This window comes from Mirounga angustirostris, unplaced genomic scaffold (genome assembly GCF_029215605.1).
Source record: "Mirounga angustirostris isolate CCGP_5_RB_7025 unplaced genomic scaffold, mMirAng1.0.hap1 SCAF_10, whole genome shotgun sequence".
NCBI lineage: Eukaryota > Metazoa > Chordata > Mammalia > Carnivora > Phocidae > Mirounga > Mirounga angustirostris.
Window position 1 is genome coordinate 76,529,362 of NW_026991718.1, and position 23,885 is coordinate 76,553,246.

At 38.8% G+C, this 23,885-nt stretch overlaps 1 protein-coding gene and 1 non-coding gene across 5 annotated transcripts in view; both read right to left on the reverse strand.

Annotated features, from left to right (window-relative positions):
- Positions 1–23,885, reverse strand: part of TMEM131 (transmembrane protein 131) — a 241,020-nt gene that overhangs the window by 109,628 nt on the left and 107,507 nt on the right. For all 4 annotated transcript variants that reach the window (XM_064572578.1, XM_064572577.1, XM_064572580.1 and 1 more), the window contains one exon: positions 16,206–16,274. In XM_064572578.1, the coding sequence (XP_064428648.1) occupies positions 16,206–16,274 (69 nt within the window). The remainder of the gene's footprint in view (positions 1–16,205; positions 16,275–23,885) is intronic.
- Positions 5,073–5,207, reverse strand: LOC123852215 (small nucleolar RNA SNORA42/SNORA80 family). The gene has a single exon (XR_006792823.1). It is a non-coding gene; the product is annotated as a small nucleolar RNA SNORA42/SNORA80 family (small nucleolar RNA).

Sequence of the window (23,885 nt, forward strand, 5' to 3'; positions counted from 1 at the left end):
TTAACAAGAGGGGTATTGGTCTGTCGTTTTCTTGTAGTGTCTTTGTGAGGTTTTGGTAAAATGGTAATGCAGGCCTAACATCCTGAGTTGGGAAATGTTCCCTCTTCTATTGTTTGGAAGAGTTCGTAGTGGATTGGTATTAATTCTTCTTTGAATTTTTGGTAGAATTAATCAATAAGGCTTTCTGTGCATCTGAGCTTTCATTCTGGGAAGTTTTTTGATTACTAATTCAAACTCTTTATAAGTCTATTCAGACTTTCTATTTCTTCTTAGGTCAGTTTTGGTAATTTGTGTCTTCAGGAATTTGTCCATTTCAACTGTTAATGAATTTGTTAGCATGTAATTGTTCATGGTATCCCCTTATAATCCTTTTTTAAATTTCTATAAGGTTAATAGTAATGTCACCTCTTTCATTCCCGATTTTAGTAATTTGAGAGTCTTTTCTCTTTATTGCTTGGTCAGTCTAGCTAAGGGTTTGTCCATTTTGTTGCTCTTTTCAAAGAACCAATTTCTATTAATGTTCCCTATTATTTTTATCTGTATTTCATTTGTTTTTACTCTAGTCTTAATTATTTCTTTCTAATTATTTTTTACCTTATTTTTCTTTTTCTAGTTTCTTAAGGTGGAAGGTTAGGTTTCTGACTTGAGATTTGTTTTCTTTGCTGATTAAGACATTTACAGCTGTAAGTTTCTTCCTGGGCAATGGTTTTGCTGCATCCCATAAGTTCTGGTATGTTATATTTTCATTTCACTCATCTGAAAGCATTTTCTAATTCCTCTCTTGATTTTCTTCTTTGATTCATTGGTTATTAAAGAATATGTTGCTTAATATCTCAAGATTCGTTTTTTTCCTGTATTGTTTTCCAGTTTACTTAATTAGAAAATGAAGTTAACAGAAAAGATACTTTGTATGACTTCAAAACTTACTGGGGCTTGCATTATGGTCTATCCTGGAGAATGTTCTATGTGTGTGTGAATAGTGTAAGTACTCTGTTGTTGAGTGGAATGTTCTATAGATGTCTACTGGGCCTAGGAGCTCTGTACTGTTTTCAGGACTTCTGTTTCTTTTGTTATCTCTTGTTTAGATAGTCTATCCATTATTGAAAGTAGAGTACTAAAGACTCTATTAATGCTGAATTGTCTGTTTTTCCCTTCAGTTCTGTCAGTTTTGCTTCCTATACTTTGGGTTTCTATTGTTAGTTGAGTCTTGCTTTTTTAATCTGAAAATCTTGGTCTCTTAATTGGTGTGTTTAAACTATTTATATTTAATGTAATTATTGATATGGTTAAAGTACCATCTTGCTCGTTATTTTCTATTCTATCTCTTCTTTGTTTATAACTCTTTCATATGCATAATTTTCTTTTTTTTTTTTTTTAAGATTTTTTATTTATTTGACAGAGAGAGACACAGAGAGAGAGGGAACACAAGCAGGGGGAGTGGGAGAGGGAGAAGCAGGCTTCCCGCTGAGCAGGGAGCCCGATGCAGGGCTCAATCCCAGGACTCTGGGACCATGACCTGAGCTGAAGGCAGAGGCTTAACGACTGAGCCACCCAGGTGCCCCTTATATGCATAATTTTCTAGTCCTGGCCCAATTAAACTAGAAATCAATAACAAAAAGATAACTCGATTCCCTATAAATATGTAAATAGATCAATGCATGCGTAAGTAACCCATGGATCAAAGACAAAATCTGAATAAAAATTAAGAACTATCTGGAACTGAATGAAAATGAAAAACTGAACTCACTAAAAGCTTGTATAATACAGCTCATTCTGTGCTTACAGAAAAATTCATGAATTTAAATCTACATATTTGAAAAGAAAAAAGCCTAAAAGTTAATGAGTTAAGCATCCATGTCATTAGAAAAAGAACAGCAAATTAAATCTAAAGGAAGTACAAAGAAAGAAATGTTAAAATAAGAATGGAAATCAATGGAATAAAACATGTAAAATAGAGATGATCTATGAAGTCAGAAGTTCACAGGTCTTGGGGGTAAAAAACTAGTAAGTTGATAACTACCTGACAAAACTGAGAAAGAAAAAATAGATGGCACAAAATATCAGTATCAGCAATGATAAAAGGAGTTACAGCTACAGATGCTACAAACAGTAAAACAATCATAGAATGATATTAGCAACTTTATGTTAGTAAATTTGAAAATTATCCTGAAATTGCCAAACTCCTAGAAAAACACAGCTTACCAAAACTGGTAAATTAAAAAAATATATGTAAGCATTACAAAAAATAAAACTACTAAAGGGACACCTGGTGGCACAGTTGGTTAAGTGCCCAACTCTTGATATCAGCTCACGTCTTGATCTCAGGGTTTTAAGTTCAAGCCCCACACTGGGCTCAACACTTAAAATAAAACAAAAAACTATTAAAGAAATTAAATTCATAATTTAAAACCTTACCACAAAGAAAATTCCAGCCCAGGAGTACTCTCTACTGGCAAATTTTACCACATATTTAAAGGTAATATTTTACCAATTAATTGGGGGGGGGGAGTGAAATGCAGGTACAAAATGGGGAAAAATGAGAAAGAACTCTATGATTCTAGATCTGAGTTGGGAAAACATGAATTAGAATTATTAGTATGAGACATGATTTACATATATCCATTTATTTTTTAAATTTTTTTTAGAGAGAGGGCTTGATCTCACGACCCTGAGATCATGACCTGAGCTGAAATCAAGAGTCAGATGCTGGGGCGCCTGGGTGGCTCAGTTGGTTAAGCGACTGCCTTCGGCTCAGGTCATGATCCTGGAGTCCCAGGATCGAGTCCCGCATCGGGCTCCCTGCTCAGCGGGGAGTCTGCCTCTCCCTCTGACCCTCCCCCTTCTCATGTGCTCTCTCTCTCTCTCTCTCTCAAATAAATAAATAAAATCTTAAAAAAAAAAAAAAAAGAGTCAGATGCTTAACCGACTGAGCTACCCAGGTACCTCAATATATATGCATTTATATATATGCATATGTTTTGGGGTGCCCGGGTAGCTCAATCGTTAAGCGTCTGCCTTCAGCTCAGGTCATGATCCCAGGGTCCTGGGATCAAGCCCCGCATCGGGCTCCCTGCTCAGCGGGGAGCGTGCTTCTCCCTCTCCCACTCCCCCTGCTTGTGTTCCCTCTCTGTGTCTGTCAAATAAATAAATAAGATCTTTAAAAGTATATATATATGCACATGTTTCTCCACAGATCTGTTCACACAAGCCTAGAAGCAATGACGTCCAGAGCAATAAGCACACTTGGTGCCCAGATATGGGTTTGAAATGTCACTCCCCATCAAAAGAAACCAGGACTTCTTGTACTTTTGGCTAATTCTAGGTCTAGGACAAGGAAAAGAGAAGGAAGTCTAGAATGTCTTATTGAATCAGAAAGCAAAGAAATGTTCAAAGGTTAATGGGACATATCAAAAAAAGATAGGAATCAGCTTAACCAGGCTTCCACTGGGAAAATATAAAGAGATGGATACTCTAAGTTAATAGCAATCAGAGAAATACAAAATTAACAATGAAGTATCACATTATCCCTATTTAACTAGCAAAATTAGAAAGTTGGCTAATGTTAAGGGTTAATGCAAATATGTGGATGTGGAACTACACATGCACTGCTATTAGAGGAGCATAAAGTGGCACAGATACTCACAAAAGCAATCAGGCAATACCTAGATAGTGAAGTGTACTCACACTCTATGACCTATGCATTCCACTCCTGGGCTTATATTCCAAAGAAATTTGCATGACAGTCCATACTGAACCTGTAAGAGGATTTCACGCAGGGCTGTTTGTGGTGGTAGGGTTACTAGAGGCAATATGTATAGCCACTGAAGAAAGAGTTATGGATAAAATGTGGATACTTTGTTATGGTTAGAAATAAGAGAACAGATGGACATCTAACAAAAATGGACCTTTAAAAAGGTAAGAAATAGAATGAACTATGCAGCCACTAAGGAAAACAATATGGAGGTTCCTCAAAAATTAAAAACAGAACTACCATATGATCCAGCGATCTCACTTCTTCCCATATCCAAAGGAAATGAAAACAGGATCTCGAAGAGATATCTGCACCCCCATGTTCATTGCAGCATTATTCACAAGAGCCAAAATATGGAAATAATCAAAGTGTCTGTCAGCGGATAAATGGATAAAGAAGATATGGTATGTATATATATACAGAGAAATATTATTCAGCCATGAGAAAGGACATCCTGCCACTTGTAATAACATGGTGGTCCTTGAGGGCATTATGCTAAATGAAGTCAGACAAACACTCTATATCACTTATATGTGTAATCTAAAAAAGCTGAACTCATAGAAACAGAGACTTAGAATGGTGGTTACCAGGGGTCGAGGAATGCAGAAAGAGGGAGATGTTGGTCAAAGAGTACAAACTCCTGGTGAGAAGATGAGTAAGTTCCAGGGATTTAATGTCCAGCATAGCAATTATAGTTATTAATACTGTATTATATACTTGAAAGTTGCCAAAACCTTAAATGTTCTCACCACAAAAGAGACGTGGTAATTATGTGATGTGATGGTGTTAGCTAACCCTACAGTGGTAATCATTCAGCAATATATAAGTATATCAAATCAACATGTTGTGTACCTTAAACCTATAGAATGTCACATGTAAATTATATCTCAATAAAGAAAAAAAAAAAAAACCCAGAATGAGCTATATCACAATATTTGTATACTAAGATATAATCACATAAACTAAAAATATATAATACCTATATGGGTGGCAGAGGTAAAACTACATATATATCTTATGCATTTTTCTGTGTGTATATTTCATGAAAAAAGGTAAAGACAGTGTTATGGTAAAGTAATGAGAATACGCTGGAAAGTAACACTACTCTACAATCATTAAGCATCATCATATAAAACTAGAATAAAGCATTTAAAGGTTTTTTGTTTGTTTGTTTAGAGTGACCTCACCAGTCAAGATGGTTTTGCTATGTGAACTATTTACTTGAGGTCAGTGAATCAAAAGGTATTCGCTGAAGGCCTATATTTGAGCCAGCTTTATAATGATGCTGGCTTATTTTTATAGTTTTTTTTTTTTTTCTTTTTACCATGTGACCTGCTTCAGTGCCTGCAGCCTATGGCACAGAGGCCAGGCAATGGTTCGGGGCCACAGTTTGCTCTGGCTCGGAGCACTGTGAGAGGCCCAGGGGGACAAGCCTGCCATAAATCCAAACCCATGCGTTATAGTTGATTCTTATGTAACTGTATAATGCTCAATCCTATTTAGTCAGACAGTGAGCCCCATATATTAAATATCCCTCAAGAATTCAATTTTAAAAGTAGTTTAACAAATGCTACATAAAATAGAGTATTACAGAACTCAGGGTAGGAAGTATTATAATTAAACATTACAAAAAATAAACTCAAAGGTCATTTTATTGTCCAAGTAGAAATTTTAGTCTGGGGGCGCCTGGGTGGCTCAGTCGTTAAGCGTCTGCCTTCGGCTCAGGTCACGATCCCAGGGTCCTGGGATTGAGCCCCGCATCGGGCTCCCTGCTCCGCGGGGAGCCTGTTTCTCTCTCTCTCTGTACCTGCCGCTCCCCTTGCTTGTGTGCTATCTCTCTCTGTCAGATAAATACATAAAACCTTAAAAAAAAAAAAAAAAAGAAATTTTAGTCTGTTTCCTTATAGGTTTTTGTCTAACTTCCTCACTGGGACTTCACAGTCTTTTTTTTTTTTTTAATCCTTAAAGTCAGAAGTTGGTCAGAATTACATGTTCAAAGTGACTTAATATAGTCACATTTTTTCACTTGATTTTCATATTCTGTATCATCTAAATCAACATCAAAATCTAATTTACCACTTTATTCAGTTCTTCTGCAGCTTTATCTACAGTTTAATCTTGGATTATTTTAAACATTTCATCATTTCTAGAATGGAATAACAGTCTCCTCTTCCACATCACACAGAAAAGTCAGGTTTGTCTGCGTAAGGTTCACCAATTATGTAAATAAGAATTATTCACTGTCTTTTGTAACATTTAACACATTTTAATGGTTTTGATAATGGTCTGCGCTGTGGTTTATTTTACACGTCATTTGACAATTTCTTTATAATGATGACACGAAGCTTTGTTGTTGTGGTTAATGTTTTCTGGTGCCTCCAAGGGCTGAACACCCAGTCTTATTCCCCTTCTGAGAGCTCATCAATGTAGATGCTACCACCTCTTGCCACAAGCGGGAAGGATGTGGAACCAAAAACCTGGTCCAAAATCATTCCATGGCTTACAGCCCAGCCACCATGAGGTCCAAAATATTTCTGTGGCTTAATAGTCCAGCCACGAGGAAAAAACCCAAAGGTGGAACCAGGACTTGGTCCTGAGGCAGGGACAGAGAGGGGTATCCACAGGGAGGCTTATAACAACACATTTAGGGTTAGGAAGTAGGAAGCTGATTACCCTCACAAGCTCTTCAAGCTTAGTGGAATTCCTCTTGCCTCTGGTAAAAGGAGCTAGACCCCTTAACCAACAGGCTCGTCAATCCAGGTGGGGGGGTCACAGGACCATGAAAGTAGGGAAGTAGGTACAGATCCAGCGGGGGCCTCAAATTTTGGGCATGTTGTTGCAGGGAGAAGCTGTATAAAGACAGTATGGAAGATAAAATTCTTTTTCCTCAAGCTTCATATAGACATATAAATAGAACAATAGTACACAGAAATAAAAATGGCCTTACATCCTGAAAGTTTACCACTAACATGCTTTCTTCAATAAATATGCTCTTTCACAATTCAAGTGTTCTGTAGGCTAAGTGGCAACCAGTCATTCACCTCCCTATGAATTTGATTTACTTAATGTTTTCCCTCCTGTGGCCTCAGTGTAATCAATCTCAGTTATGATAAAGAAGACAGAGTATAAGATGGACAGGTAGTCTGGGGGATCCTTCAAGAAGACAGGACAGAAGATGGCTGCAGGAGAGGACTATGGGGTAAGGAAGCGAGCTTGGATGGCTTTGCGGCCGGGCAGCAGGGAGTGGATCGGAATGCTTGGTGTGCAATGCTGCTGAGGCTGGCCTTGCTCTTCTTTCGAGGGATCAAAGAGGAAAGGCCCTGGCCACACCCTACAGAAATGAACCTTTGCTCAGAGGAGAACAGTCATCTACTTATGTTGTTCAAAGAGGTTTGGAGTAAGAGGAAGAGAGGAAAGATCTCAGGAAGGGTGTCAGTAGGCTACTCTAGTTAGGCAGGCTCCGACAGAGCAGGCTTCCTGCAGCTCTGGGCGGTCCACACCACAAGAAGCAGAGGGAGTCCTCCTCGAACATACCTCATATAAACAGCTTCCCCTAACCCTCCCTCTCCTCAGTTTCTCTGGGGATGTGAACAGAATCCATGATAAAGTGGGAGACTTAGAAGTCACACTAAACCACGGAAAACTTTGGCCAAGTACTAATGCATGCTTACTTGTGAATAAATAAGCAGTGCATTAGTTTTCTGCAACATAACAAATTACCAGAAACTTAGAGGCTGAAAGCAATACCCATTTATTATCTTACAAGTCTGTAAGTCCAAAGTCCAGGCCCAGCGTGACTGGGTGATGTGCTCAGGGGTCTCACTCACTCAAGCTCAAAGTCCTCTTCTAGGCTCATGCAGGTTATTGGTGATATTTAGGTTGCTCCCAGTCTCTTGCCATATGGCCCTCTCCATTTCCAAAACCGGCACAAGAAACTCCCTTGCATCCAACACTTCTCATGCTTGAAAACACGGCATTTCTGTCTATGACTGCTATAGCCAAATGTTGAGGGCTCATGACATCAGCTCAGGGCCCCAGATTATCTCCCTATCTTACAGGTCAACTGATTTGGGACCTTAATTACATTTCCAAAATCCTTTACAGCAACATCTAGATTAGTGTTTGATTGGGAGATGTGTGTGCATCTCGGAGGCGAGGAATTTGGGGGACCATCTTAGAATTCCGCTTGCCATAAGCAGCATGTGTGACTGCGTGGCTAGATAGGTAAGATTTAAAAATAAAACAAAGATTTTCAAATGCCTGCAGCGCTGGTTCTGTTTGTTTCTACCGTCAGCTACTCCAAAGACAGAAGGAGGACCAAAGCGGAGAGTGAATTATTTATAGATAAACCAAGCAGAATCAAATATATGGCTGTTCTCTGTGCTGTTTGTGCACAGCTACTGACTGTCCATACTCCGGAAGAGTCTGAAGTGCAAAAGAATTAGGAAGAAGCAGCTATGAACTAGACACCAGCTTGGAAAGTAAGCTGTAATTCTGTGGTCAGTGGCCAGTTTCCCGTGCCACAGAAAGGCAACACAGTGCCAGGAAACAGCTGAAGAAATGGCTGAGCAACTACCCTCAGACAAACCCTATGAATGACAGTGACACAGCACTCTACTAAACACAGCTTTTGGCAGGTAACTGGGCCGAATCAATATGCAGTACTTTGTACCACTCAATTAACACAAAATCCGAGCATCTTCTTATACACATTTGAGATTGGTGGCTGAGGGGCCTGCTGGTGGAACAGTCAATAACTGAAAAAGCAGAAAGGAACCAAACATCCCTTTAGAAAAGAGAACCTACTTGATTTTATTGGAATATGAAAAAGTGATTAGAAGAAACACCTTTCATGAACTGAATTTAACTTGAAAATAAAGACCTCTGTTTTTAGCAACAGACTATTCAATAACTTCCATTTTTTAAGACATTAATTAGGTCTCCATTTTAAGCTTTAGATTTGAAACCAAGATTTTCTGCACTTAATAATTACATAAACCAAAATACTCAGTAAACCAAGTTTCCACCCAAAGCATCTTTCACAGTCTGCAATAAGTGTTTGAAAAAAGGAGTTGTTATGGAAACAAAAATATTTAACAGCATTGGCATAAATAACTAAGAGGGGTGCAGAGGGATGGGGGGAGGCGGACATGCCTAGATTGTTCCAACTAATTGTTACAGAGAAAGCAGGGAAGGGAGGGAGAGGGGGAAAGAGACAGAATTAAAGAATAAATTTAAATGTAATGGGTGAAAACAAAGAAAGCCTATTTTCGAAGAAAGTTAACTTGATTTACTGTGAAAGAAGCTCTAGAGGGCAGTAAGAATGGTCAGAGTTGTCAGTACAGAGGGGTCTGGAAGGCGGCCAGGGTATGTCCTAGAGCTGCATCCTCGCTAAAGGGCCTGAAGCCCTCCTGGAAGCCCTGGATGACCACCAGATGCAGCTCAGTATGGTAAGTTCTATCCAATTTAAAGTTTTTCAGATACTGCAAAGTGTGTTTTAAAATCATGAGTGACTTCTGGTTTAGCAAAAAGACCACAAGCAGTGTAGAAATAATTCACAGAAAACATAAGGCAAAACTTCAGTGCATGAGTCAAGGTAGTAAGCAATGATAACTCTACTTACAATTTTTGGAAAAAAAATATTATAAAGTGTTCTGTTAAGGATATTCTTCTCAAGTCCTAAAATTACTGCTATACATATCAAGTCAATGAAACATTTATAGCATGGGCATTAAGTCAGTACACTGCCAGATCAAGTAGAAAAGGTAAAGCAAATGTTCAATGCAGTCTGGCAAAAACACTTGGGAATGTAAAGTTAATTTAACTGAAACAAAGAAATCAGCGGGCAATGTTGTTGGACTTAAAGATAATGTACTGTATGTAAGTGTTAAGTGTGAAATATGTGCCAGAGATACAAAGATAAATAAATTATCTTCAAAGCCAGGTCTAGAAGGGAAGCAGACATCTAAACAGACAGAGCAATAACCAGCGTGCTGACAGAACTTAGTAGATGTAATGAGTAATGAAGACTCTGATTCCATTGTTGATATTTGATTACTGAGAGTTTTCAAGCCCCATAATGTCCCCTCACCTTATATTCCACAAATGGGCAAGCCAGTAAGAAAGCCTGTACTCTCGCTCTTAGATGCAGTGAGAAGTTCAAACTTTATGAGTCCACCCCAGCCTCAGCCCCAACCACAATAAAAGTCAAGCCGGTCTCCTTTCTCCGCTCACTCAGGCCATTTTTCAGACTTGCTTGGGAGCCCACCCTGCTCTCCCCAGAATGCTTTATTATGTGAGTATAATAAATCTTCCCACACCCTCTTCATGTGTGTGCATGTGATGTCATCAGTCTTGGTTCAGTATTCCTTCCAATATATGTCCATTTTTCCCTCTAGTTTCAGTCAGATTTCTATCACTTAGAACCAAACAACTGAAGCATTGACCAAAACTGAGGGAATAAAGGCACTCTGTAATTATTGTTAATTTTCTTACAATATGAATAGTGGTACTGTAGTTATGTACAAAGTCCTTACATATGGAAACGTGTGCCAAAGAGTATAGGAATAAAATGTTACTATGTCTGCTTTCAAATGATTTAAAATTGACAAAAATATGAATATGCAAAAATCTTAATTACTGAATTTAGGTTAAGAGTACATTCATTACCTGTTCTTTCTCCTTTGTTTTGTTTTGATTATATGAAAGCATCCATACAATTCTTTTTGGAGGGGAGACTCAAAGTATGTACAACATGCCTAGTGCTTAGAAAGACCACTTACTTCAGGAAACGGTAAGTAGTTCTCCAAAGGGGTGGCTTAGGGTGAGGGCGCAGGTAAGAAAGGTAAAGGACAGATTTTATGTTGAGAAATTTAGCGTCTATCCTAAAGACATTTGGAAACAATCAAAGGATTTTTTTTTGTGGGAAAGAGTACAGTAAATGACATGATTTGGATAGTAAAAAGATTTCCTATCTTTGACAGTGTTGATCATAAATTGGAAAATGGAAGGCATATGGTAAGAGTCTAGATAAGAAATGATGAGGGCCCGAATTAAGAGGAGAAGGGTAAGAAATAAAGGTTAGAGAAGAGCAGACATGAAAAGTTCATAGAATTCTGGTAATGGATTTGGTAGGGGGAAGGGATGGAGTGCTTTGAGGTAAAGGAAAGAATCCAGGAAACATGAGGATTTTTGGCTTTGGTGACTGCTTTATACCATTCATGGAGATTGGAAATACAGAAGCAAGAGCAGGGCACACTGAGTTTCAGGTGTTGTCGGAGAAAAATGGTAGTGTTTGGGAAGAGGGACGAGACACACGTTTGGAAACCATAGGCATATGTCAAGGGCGTGGAAGAGAGCACCCCATAAGAGAGTGTGGAGTTGGCTGAAAGAGGCTGAGGAAAGAGAAGCAGCTACAGTTAGGGGATAGACAGGGAACAGAACCCTGAAAGAAGCTAAGAAAAAATGGCTTTAAGACACAGGAAGAAAACACTGTGGTTCACAAGGGTAGAGGCCAAGAAAGATCTGAGGAGGAGGAAGTCAGTGGTGTCATGTACTCTACAAGAGACCAAGAAAGACAAGATTATTAAGGTTACCTAACAAAAAGACCTAAGGTAGGGCAGTTCCAGGGTCAATTAATTCTGCAGTTTAACACTATTATCAAGGACGCAAGTTCTTTCCATTTTTCTACTCTCAGACAAATTTTGCTGGCTTTATCCTCAGCCTAGCACCTCTGATGGATTGCAAGATGGTTGCCATAGTACCCCAGGCATTGCATGCAGACGATATCCAGCATGGAAGAGGGGTAATTCTTTCTTAAGTCTCTTTTTTAGAATGGGGTAAAAAAACCCTATTCCCAGAAATCCTTTAGTAGACCCGACTTCATATTATTGGGTAGACCTGGGTCACACGTCCACCCCTGAACTGATCATAAACAAGAATGGGAGTATTACAATTGACTCAGATTAATCAGGAATACTCCTGAGCTGGAGACAGGGTCACTTGTCCTAAGAGCTGGATAACTGAAAAACCTGGGGTTGTATTAACAAAAAGGTGAGGGGAGATGCTGAATAGGTAACTAATGGGCATGTAAGGGGCTGCTCTGTGCTAACGTATTCTACTCTGATTTTTTCCAAATAATGATACTTTATTTAAGAAAGAGCAAGGATTTTTGAGGCAGAAAGACAAGTGGTCAATGCAGGAAAAAATTCCAATCAAGTAAGCTTTATGCTTCTGAGAGTGGAAGGAAGCCAAACACAGAATAACTTTAAAGGAGGATGTATCCTAAAACCTCTCTGATTTCCTTTGGCAATTGGTTACTTCCTGACCCACCAATAATTTACCTTCTGCAGTGCAAACGCACAACTTCACTTCCTTTGTACCAGAATTTCTACTTTCAACTTTCATAAGAAGAAATGTAGCTCTAAAATGGCAAGGCAAATTCTTCCAGTCACATTGCCTGTGATCTTCTAGGGGCAAAGTTCTAAATTTAGGAACCTCTCTGTTTACATCCACGTGGTGGCTCTGTGGTCTACCGACTTGAGTGGGCTGAACTACAGTCCGCAGAACTCCCTCATACATTTCTGCTTAGGGTGGGTTATGTGGGATGCTCTCTCCTGAGAGCTGGAACATGGAAGGGAGGCAGCCGCCGTTCTGTAGCATACAGTAACTTCTCCCAGTTATTCACTCAAACACCGACGTAGGCGCGGCTGGGAAGGGATTCTGCAGATGTAATTCAAGTCCCTAATCAGTTGACTTTAAATTAATTAAAAGAGAGATTAGGTAGGCTTGTCTTAAATAGTTGGAAGCCCTTTCAAAGAGAACTTAGCCCTTGCCTGAGCTAAGAGGCTCCCAACAACAGATGGATCTGCCACTGCTTTGCCTCCTCAGGCTCTTCCCTGAGAGCCTGCCTGCAGACATCAAGCTTCAGCACTTACTCATGATCTTCCCTTCCTGACTGCCTGCCCCGTACACTTTGGGCTTGCTTAACCAGCTCCCACAACTGTATAAGCCAATACACAAAACTCCGCACACATATACATACATGTATACATACACTGACTCACTCACACACATACAGAATCTGACTGATTGAACCCTAATACACATGTGCTCACATTCGCCTCCAACTCCTACTTCTACCTTTGTGAGATAAAACCAGCTCCATTCAGTGCTCTCAGACTGGACGCAGAGAAGTTTAAAATGGGAGAATCATTTTCTTTTTCTTTTGTTTCCACTATTTTGGAGCACCTTGTAAATTTGCTGGCTTACGGAATAGTTCAGTATAGCGACTATATACCTTTCCTGTGCTGTAACTAAGAGCTCATGCTATGCTTCAAATAATTTTCTTCACTGTTATTCCCTAGCCCAGCTTGCACTGGAGTTCACATGTCCATCTGCACACCTTCAATAAACTTCCAGTTTCTCTCATGATATTTCGGTTCCTATCAGTTCTCTTTGTTCATGACACCAAATTGTTCTCTAGCCTAAATATTAACTGAAAACCTTTAAATTTTGCATATCCTTTCATCCCACAACTCCATTCTTAGGACTCTCTCCTGAGGATAAAGTCATGCTGTGTTTAAATCATTAGTTTCGGCACTGATTATAACAACAAAAAGTTTAAAACAATATAAAACAAGAAATGAATTGAACAAATATATCCATACAATTTGATGTTCTTTAATACCATAAAAGAAAGTAACAGATAATTCAATGGAATAAAGAAAAAATGCACAATGTATTATGTTTAGAAAGCAGGTTATACAACAGTTTATGTTCAGAAAATAGTCATGTTTTTTGTGACTCAATAAAAAAATACAGATGCATAGAAGAAGGACTTGAAGGATAAAAGCTCAATGTTAATGTTTCTGCGTGTCTGGACTACTGGTAATTTCTTACTTTCTTCTTTCTCCTGGTAAGTATTTTCTAAGTTTACTACAGTGGACATGCACTGCTAGTGTAATAAGCAGAATCCCAGTAAGTTCTGTAGTGGTGACTTAATAACCTATGGCCTAGAACAGGAATTCTTCACTACCTCTCAAGAATCCAGTATGGACTTTGAGAGGGATGTCTAGAAAACCCCTTAACCTGTGTGCACAATGCTGTCTGTATGTGCAGCGCTGTGTGCCTTTGTGTGCATTTGGAGAGGTGAAGAGTTTCACAGCTTTCATCTAGTCCTCAAGAGATCCATGATCAAAAAAAGGTTAAAACCACCAGTCCAGAATCTTGCATGACCTTACCTCAATTTCTCCTATTTCCAGGGTGGGGCATTATTTAAAGAGTCCAGGGAGAGGTCATTTGGAACAGAAATTCCCAATTTCAATTCAGGCATTTTGTACAGCTGAAAATGTCTTTATCTCAAGTGATATATAAAATGTGTACAACTCTCTCAAAAATCAAATTATGAAGTAGAAAACAGCTGGGTAGAACTTTTGACAAGATCTCCCTAGAATGGTTGCTGCTAAGCTTTCCAAGTAAGAATACTCTGTGTTTAAGACTAATGATTTTGGTGTTGTATGCCAGCCTCCTCTCCTAGCCCTCATGCAGCACCAGAAATACAGCTTATGCCCTAGTCTCATAACAGAGTTTGTTAGTCTCTGTTGCGCCCCTCTAGGGTGAGCGAACATACTCTAAGAGAATTTTACCGTAGACAGAAAACTCACTAATAGTTAGAAAATAATGAACTTTTATGGAGATCAAAATATGTGCCATGTTTCATTAAATATCTTGCATTTGAGAGAAGGAGACTGTGGGTTACACATTATTGTGACTGGCTTAAGGCCTCTACTTTATGTTCCTTGCAATCTTGACATTATATACCTAAACTGTTTTTTGGGTTTTTTTTAAGATTTTATTTATTTACTTATCAGAGAGAGAGAGTGTGCACAGGCAGGGGGAGCGGCAGAGGGAGAGGGAGAAGCAGGCTCCCCGCTGAGCAGGGAGCTCGATGTGGGGCTCAAAACCAATACCCTGGGATCACGACCTGAGCCGAAGGCAGACGCTTAACCAACTGAGCCACCCAGGCGCCCCCCTAAACCGTTTTTGTAAGACAGAAATGATAGTGATATGTTTCCCATTTAAATATTATGATCTTTAAATCTAACACCCAGAAGCACTTTTACTTACATAATGACTATTCCAAAATACTGATTCCATCTAGAAGTGCACAAAGAACCATACAAACTTCTCTCTGCACTGCTACCCCTAAAATCCATGATCTCTGTAGGAATATAGTCTTAAAAGATGGGAGTCGCTATCAGGTATCTTGCTTTTTATGCTAGCTACTCTACCATGGTTCTGTACAAATATAATTAGTGTATTTGATTATTCTAGGTTTGAGATTGTAAATAAATTAAACTTCATGTGTTTACTAGTAAAAAATGGTTAATTACAACTCTGACATTAAAGAAAATTATAATTTTCACTTACTGAATCAAATAGATCTATATACAGTTTCTCCACCACTTCCCTTTTAAATTTTTTTTTTCCTGCTAGTTTACCAGAGTGGCATTGCTCTAGCAGTTACGTGCTCTAGCACTAAGAGTTTTTCTTTATCTACTTGCTGAATTAGATTGGAACCAAATACAGGTGAAGACTTGTCTTTTCCTCAGTGTATCTGAGATGTGCAAAACCTGAGGCTCAGAGGTAGAAGGGAAGCCAGAAATATGGTTTGAAGAAGCAATTCTGTGGTTGAACCACGTCTTTCTGCAGGATTTTCTTTTGTTTGCTCTTTTGGGTTAGTGATAATACTACTTATTTGGTGTCGAATAGAAGTTTGTACTTTAAAAGCACATGCAAACAAATAAATAATACATCTTTCTATATCCACATGGAAAATTTTAAATAGAAGTGGAAATGAATTACTAATCAGAAAAGTAACCTAAAAGTTTTATGCTGCTTCTGAAGATAGGATCCTTTGAACCAGGGACTTTATTAGGTGGGTATTTTTCAAACTTCAAAAGTTAGTACTGGGGCGCCTGGGTGGCTCAGTCGTTAAGCGTCTGCCTTCGGCTCAGGTCATGATCCCAGGGTCCTGGGATCGAGCCCCACGTCGGGCTCCCTGCTCAGCAGGAAGCCTGCTTCTCCCTCTCCCACTCCCCCTGCTTGTGTTCCCGCTCTCGCAGTGTCTCTGTCAAATGAATAAATAAAATCTTTAAAAAAAAAAAAAAGTTAGTATTATATGTTAGACTCATAATAGATACTTGCTTCCCATTTTCTTTCTTTCTTTTTTTGTTTTGTTTTAAAGATTTTATTTATTTATTTGCCAGAGAGAGCGAGCGCACACAAGGAGGGGGATTTCCCATTTCAAACTGCATTCAACAACATTGTTTCCCTGTACTTGAAAATTTAACTTTCTCAGAGAGAGAACACAGGTAAAAAGCAAGACAAATAAATGCATAAAATACACATTATACTTTAATGGGAAACTATGGTCTGAATATTTTAAACTTACTGTTCATGGAAATCCAGCATTGGTGGCTCAAATCGTATAGGTCTGCAATTACCCCGATACAGAGATATACTGTAAGTAAAAAGAAAAGAGTATAAGAAACAATTCTTTAAAAAATATATACCCCAAAACTGAAGTCAGACACTTGAGTTTTGTCACAACAAAGTATCTTTAAGTGTAGTCTAATCTTCTATTGGGAATGTGCATTACTTTTCTTAATAGAGGAAATCAATAAATGTGTGTTTTTAAAAATGAAAAAAAAAAAGAGAGTATTTTTCCTATTCAAAGGTATATGAAAACAGAAAATGCTCAGGTAGACTCAATGTTGAAATTAATTTGTTGAAATAGGTGATAACAATGTATCTTTATATGCTCACTTAGATTTTCTTTTTTGATACACGCACAATGAACAATAAATAGTCAACACAACTACACATACTTGGCAGACAATACAGTATACAAACAAAAACCACAATCACATTTTAACTAGAGTGGCAAAGGAACTAACAAAAATGAATTCTGTGGGACAGAAACTTTTAAGAACTGAAATATCTTTTTCATCTGAGAGTTTAGAACACACTGATCTATTTGAGTATTATTTCTCACTATCCCACTTGATACTAGAACTTCTCACTAAAACCAATTTCTGAACAGCAAGCCTAGTCCTTGCCATGACCTAACAATGATGCGACACAGAAATACCCTGGGGGGGATGGGGGTGTCCACATGCCTCAGGTCATCTGTTTAAGTACTAAGAAAGTCAGAAATTCAGCAAGCCACTGAAGTTTCTAAATAGTAGATAATATTTTAAGAAATGATGTTAGAGCAAAACCATTCTGTAAAACTTTACTTCCATCAACATAATTCAGAAGAACACAGCTTCAAATGATATAGTAATTTAATTCAGGAAATACAGGACATACATTAGAAACAGGCAAGGACATTCAGAATATGTAGGAAATTTAGCTTTAACTCAGTTCTTTAAATAGCTTAGACTATGTATTTATTAAAGATTTTTAAAATTTATTTATTTGACAGAGACAGCGAGAGAGGGAACACAAGCAGGGGGAGTGGGAGAGGGAGAAGCAGGCTTCCCGCTGAGCAGGGAGCCTGATGAGGGGCTCGATCCCAGGTCCCTGGGACCATGACCTGAGCTGAAGGCAGATGCTTAACGACTGAGCCACCCAGGTGCCCCTAGCTTAGACTATTTAAAGATGAAATAGTCTGAGTAGTAGAATCGAAGCACTAAAAGTAATAGGATCTTAAGATGTTTTTAGCTTGATAATCCCTCTACATATGCTGAACAGAAAAAAGGAAAAACACAAACAAGGAGGAAAACAGCAAATGTAAGATTCTACTTAATAAAGCATAAATCTAAAGACACTGGGACAAAGGTGGCACAGTTCTCCCAAGACAGGAGCCACTCAGCAAGAGGTACAGAATCTACTCCCTCTTGATTTCTGCTCTTAGGCATGATATAACAAGGACACTCTCTGGCACCTTTAAAATAAGAGATGCTGATTAGCTCATTAGTTTCAAGGGTGTGAAACCCAAACAATAAAATCTTAATCCAATCAAGGGGGTAAAGGGTAATGCATAAAGTAAATGTGTATAAGTCATTAATTCATATATATAAACACTGAACTGACTGCATTAGATTAAGATACAGTTTGTTTTTTTTTTTCCCTGTCACAGAACTTAGAATTTATTCCTCAAATTGCACATGGAAATGTCTGAAGTGGCCAGGCAAGGTAAGAAAAAAATAAAACAAAACCATATACATGGTGTTGATTCAACACAAATATAATGAATGCAAGGGGGCTGTCTAATGGCCAGGGGTACGGAAACAAAGCAAAGAGCCTGCTCTGAAGGCACTAACATCCCAATAGGGGAGACAAAAGTAGAACATAGTAGGTAGTAAGGGATAAATAAGGACAAACCAAACACCGTAGGAACAGAGAAGGTCTCTCTGAGGAGGGTCGTTCGAGCTGAGACCTGAATGGTGGAGATCTGGGGAGAGAAAGATCTACTTGGCATGCTGAGGAGCAAGAGGGCTGAAGTGGCCAGAGTGACGGGAGGGAGGGGGAAGGGAGGGGCTGAGATCAGAGAAGTACAAAGGCCAAGTCTCCTTGCAGGAATCTGGATTTTATTCTAAGTGTAACAAAAAGCCTCTATAGTGTCTTCCACAAGGGAGTAACATGATCTGACACATCTGAAAAGGTTAATTCTGGATGGTGTGTCAAGAACAGATTGTAGGAGCCCCAAAGTAGAAGTAGGAAGTCCTGCAGCAGTCCAGACAAGAGGGGATGGTAGCAATGGTCTAGGGGGATTACAAGGCAGGGTGGTGAGAAGTGGCTCTTTTCTGAATATATGTGGAAGCTAAAGGCAACAGGTCATGCTGATGGATTGATTTTGGAATGTGAGAGAAAGGAGAGAAACCAAGGATGACTTAATTCTAAAATTTTGGCCTGAGAAATTGGATACAGAGTTATGACATGGGAAAAGTGGGTTAGAGATGAGGAAGGATAGATGGGTTAGATGTTCAAGTGTATTTATTGTTTTAAACATTTAAATTTGAGATGTCTTATCTAGATGCGATGTCAAGTAGGCAGCTGGATATACCTGGGTATTGCTTTCTATTAAAAAGTTACTGATTTTTGTGTACTGATCTTCTACCCCAAGTCACTTTGACAAGTTAATTCTTTTTTTTTAAAAGATTTATTTATTTGAGAGAGAGAGAATGAGAGAGAGAAAGAGAGTGTGCACACAAGAGAGGGGACAGTCAGAGGGAGAAGCAGACTCCCTGCTGAGCAGGGAGCCCAATGCAGGAGTCGATCCCGGGACTCCAGGATCATGACCTGAGCCGAAGGCAGTCGCTTAACCAACTGAGCCACCCAGGTGTCCCTGGCAAGTTAATTCTAACAGTTTGTCTCTAGATACCTTTAGATTTTTCCGGCACTATATGTGCTGCCAAAATAACCAATACTTTGGGTTACCTCTGTAGATAAATTCATCTGCAAGTAACAACAATTGTATTTCTTCTTTTTAAATCCTTAGACCTTGTTTTCACTTTTTATGCCTTGTTTGGGCTAAGACCTCCCAAAAAATGCTCCACAGAAGCAGCGTCCAGCAGTGTCCCACAATTGTTCTTTACAGATTTCTTACAAAATACGAGAGAAGGACCAATGCATAAAAGATGATTCCCTCATAAATAAATGTGTATTTTCAAAACAATAGCAGATTTATGTCTAAGGAACAGTTTAGTATTTCAGTGGGTACAACACCAGTTGTCATAGGTATAAACTTATTTAAAAAACAAAACAACAAAAATCCAATAACAGCTATCATGTATACACAGCTAAGATGTTTGCTACTATGCTTATTTTAAAAGGGGATGGCATTGTTTAGCACTTTAATAACAGAAACAAAGTTTGCAAATCTTTAATGTTGAAAAAGAAACTGGGGCAGAAGTAATGTGAAAAATGGTACTCTGCCAATTTCAAAGAAACAGAATCTGAGACATTATAATAGTATATCGAATGATTTTATGCTTTCCAGTGATTGTATTTGTTTGAAAGTCTCAAATATTTGTATTCTTATTATTTACTTGGGGATAAGGAGATGCAAAAAGACTATTCCCTGACTTCAAGCAAGGGAACGACTAGAAAGATACAAGAAATCTTGTGGGCCATGGTCTATGGTGCTTGGTGGACTGTCAGGTTAAAGTTCAGCAGGTAGCTCCCCAATAAAGCAAATAAAGGCTTCATGGAGGTTCGGGAATTTTTTTAAACTAGGAAATTTTAAATGTTTTCCTAAAGGCAATTACTACCGAAGCAAAAGGTACTCTTTGGCCCAGTATTTCTCAAAGGATGCTTTGTGGTCTACCTACACCTTAATCAGCTATAGAAACGCTTGTAGAAAAGCAGATTCCAGGGCCCTACCGCCATAATGCGATTCCTTACATCTAGTCTGAAGCCCAGAAACCAGTGTTTCACATATTCGAGAACTACTTTTGCCATCTTGATCCACAATAAGCACTGCAAGCAGAAATAAGAGGGGACAAAAGTACCTTAACAAATAAAACTTTCAAAGTCATCAATAGTTTAAAATAGTTTCAAATATGATTTTTATTAGACAGCCAAAAATAACAGTGACTTAAGAGAAATTATATAGATTATACATATTAGCTTAAATTTGCATTTCTCTAAGGACTAATAATGTTGAACATCATTTATTTATAGTCCAACTAGATATCTTCTTTTGTAAAGTGTCTATTCAAAGTTTTTATATTGGGATGTTTGTCTTACTGAGTTATAAGGGTTCTTTACAGATTCTAGATACATGTCCTTTATCAAATATATGTACTGTGAATATCTTCTCCCTGTCCCTCTTTTCCTATTACAAATGGTGTCTTTTGCGGAGTGATGTCATTGAGAGGGTGATATAGGTTGTTGCTAATTTCAGTCCCCTTCACAAGAAGATCAGTTAGCAACTATCCATGGACAAGAAGCTGTTGTGAAAATTCCAGAACACAGGGGTGAGGGTGAAGAACCCTCCTGGACCACAGAGACTGAAAAGGACAGTGCATTAGAAAGGTAAGAGGAGTGGCTACACTCTGATCACATCACCTCTCCAAGGCAGGCACAGAGCCACAGTAAAAGGGTCTCCTGGGCCTACAGTGTCTCCAGAGGGAAAGAGACCAAAGTGGATAACCAGCTCCCTCAGTGTAATGGGTTGCTTCCCAGAAGGCCCACTTGGGTCTTGTCACAAGAAAGGGGACTTGACCACTGGAGATCATATTGGGATCCGGGGGAGGACAGGATATACAGCAACCAGCACTTGGCAGACCACCCTCCTCCTTGCAACACCACCCAAGTGGAGATCTTAGCCAGTGGCTGTGCCCATCTGCAAAGTTAAGCTAGTGGCCCTGTCTGGCCAGGGATCTTAGTGGACAATGCCACATGATTTGGGTCCCCACCCAATGAGCCGTACCAGCCACAAGCCTGTTCTACAGCCTCACCAGGGCTGGGAAGCAAATTAAAAGACCTGCCTAGGACTGAATATAACCTCCAGCCCCACCCAACCAGTAAGCATAACTCAACCTGTAGCCCTGCTTAAAATGACACTTGAGCAGAGAACTCAACCAGGTGGCTCAGCTCACCTGCAGAGCTGAGCTGGTGGTCCCGTCTGGCCAGGGAGCTTGGTGGGCAGCTTTGTTAGATTCAGGTCCCCAGCCATCAAGTCATAATGGTTATGGAGCCTGTTTTATGGCCCCATCTGGGCAGGGAAGAAAATTCATAGTCTTGCCTAACTGCTGAGTATAGCACCCAGTCCTGCCCAACTAAGAAGCATAAGCAGAAAATCCAGGCACTGTGGAGGCCATGTTCCAGTTGTGCATGGACAGGGAACCAAGTCAGTAGTCCTATCCAACTGTTCCCAGCCAGTGGCAACCCTGCTGACATCAGAGGTCCATTAACATCCTTGGCCAAACAGAGACCTGGAGAGTAAGCCCCACTTGCCCATGGACACGATCAGCTGATTCATCAAGAACCCCAAGTTAAGTTGACTAAAGAACTGTCTCTGCAAGGACACACAGACAATTAAACAAAATTTTTAAAAATGCATGAATGAAATGAAAAGTTCAACAAAGAAAGAGGACTCCTATTAAATGAGTTATATTTAATATATAAAAACAACCAGTTGTTTTGTAAAACAACAATCGAACAGAAATCCTAGATATGAAGAATACACAATGACTGGACTGAAGAATTCAATACAGAGCTTCAACAACAGATCTGACCAATCAAAAGAAAGAATCAATGAGGGGCGCCTGGGTGGCTCAGTTGGTTAAGCAACTGCCTTCGGCTCAGGTCATGATCCTGGAGTCCCGGGATCGAGTCCCGCATCGGGCTCCCTGCTCGGCAGGGAGTCTGCTTCTCCCTCTGACCCTCCTCCCTCTCATGCTGTCTCTCATTCTCGCTCTCAAATAAATAAAATCTTAAAAAAAAAAAAAAAAAGAAAGAATCAATGAACTGAAAGGTCATTTGAAATTATCCAACAAGAGGAGCAAAAGAAAACAGAAGGAGAAAAAGAAAGCATGCTGGATTTATGGAATAACTTTAAGAGAAACAATATACAGTTGATCCTTAAACAACATGGGTTTGAACTGCATGGGTCCACTTATATGTGGATTTTTTACAGTATACTACTTTAAATGTATTTTCTCTTCCTTAAGGTTTTCTGAATAATATTTTTTCTAGCTTACTTTATTGTAAGAATACAGCACATAATACACAAAACATACAACATATATGTTAATTAACTGTTCATGTTATCAGTAAGGCTTCCGGTCAACATTAGGCTATCACTAGTTAAGTTTTTAGAAAGTCAAAATTATATGTGGATTTTCAAGTGCACAGGGGGTTGGTGCCCCTAACCCCCACATGGTTCAAGGGTCAATTATAGTTTTCAGTGTATGGATTTCAAAGTTTTTTTCATAAATTTATCTTCAAGTATGTAACATCTTTTGAGGCTACTGTAAATGGCATTTTTCTGTAACATTTTACTTTTGTACTTTTTTTTTTTTAAGATTTTTATTTATTTGAGAGAGAGAGCGAGCATGAGAGTGGAGTGAGGGGTAGAGGGAGAAGCAGACTCCCCACTGAGCAGGGAACCCGATGTGGGTCTCAATCCCGGGACTCCAGATCATGACCTGAGCTGAAGGCAGACACTTAACCAACTAAGCCACCCAGGTGCCCTACTTCTGCACCTGTAATACAAAAATAGAATTTCTGATATTGACCATATATTTTTCAATCTTACTAAATTCACTTATTCTCATAGCTTTGGGGTATTTCTTTAGGATATTCTACAATTTGTAGACAAACACCTTTCTCTTCTTCCTTCCCAAACGATGCCTCTTATTTCTATTTTTTGTACTGACTTAATGTACTGACCAGTACATCCAGTACAATACTGAGTAGGAGTGATGAAAGTGGACATCCCTGTCTTGCTCAATAGAAAGAAAGCATTCAATTTTTTACCATAAGTATCATGCTGGCTTTTTTTTTTTTTTCCATAGATGCTCTTTATCAGACTGAGGAAATTCTTTCTATTTCTATCTAGTCTGCTGAGTGTTTTAAATCATGAATAGATGTTGAATTCTGTCACATGCTTTCATTTCAATTTCTCAAATTGTTAATGATTTCTAATTCTGCTATGTCAAAGAACATAATCTGTGATTGCTGGGTGCAGTGTTTAATAAATATCTACAAAGAAAAATATCTACAAGGTTAAGTTCGTTGACAGTGTTGTTCAAGTCCTTTATACCCTTACTGATTTTCTGTTTGTCAGTTATTGACAGATAAGTGTTGAAATCTCCAACTATAACTATGAATTTATAGTTGTGAATTTGTTTATTTTTTCTTCATGCATTTGGGAGCTCTGATACTAGGCTTATAGAGACTTAGGACTGTTGCATCTTCATAATGAATTCTCTCTTTTATAATGATAAAGTGTCTCTCTTTACCTCTGATAATATTCCCTGTCCTAAAGTCTAATTGGTCTGATAGTGTTATTCCCCACCCCATCTTTTTACTTTTAACTTACTTGAATTTTTATACTCAAAGTGCATTTCTTCAAAATCAAATCTCCCTGACCAACAGGGAGAAAATATTGGCAACT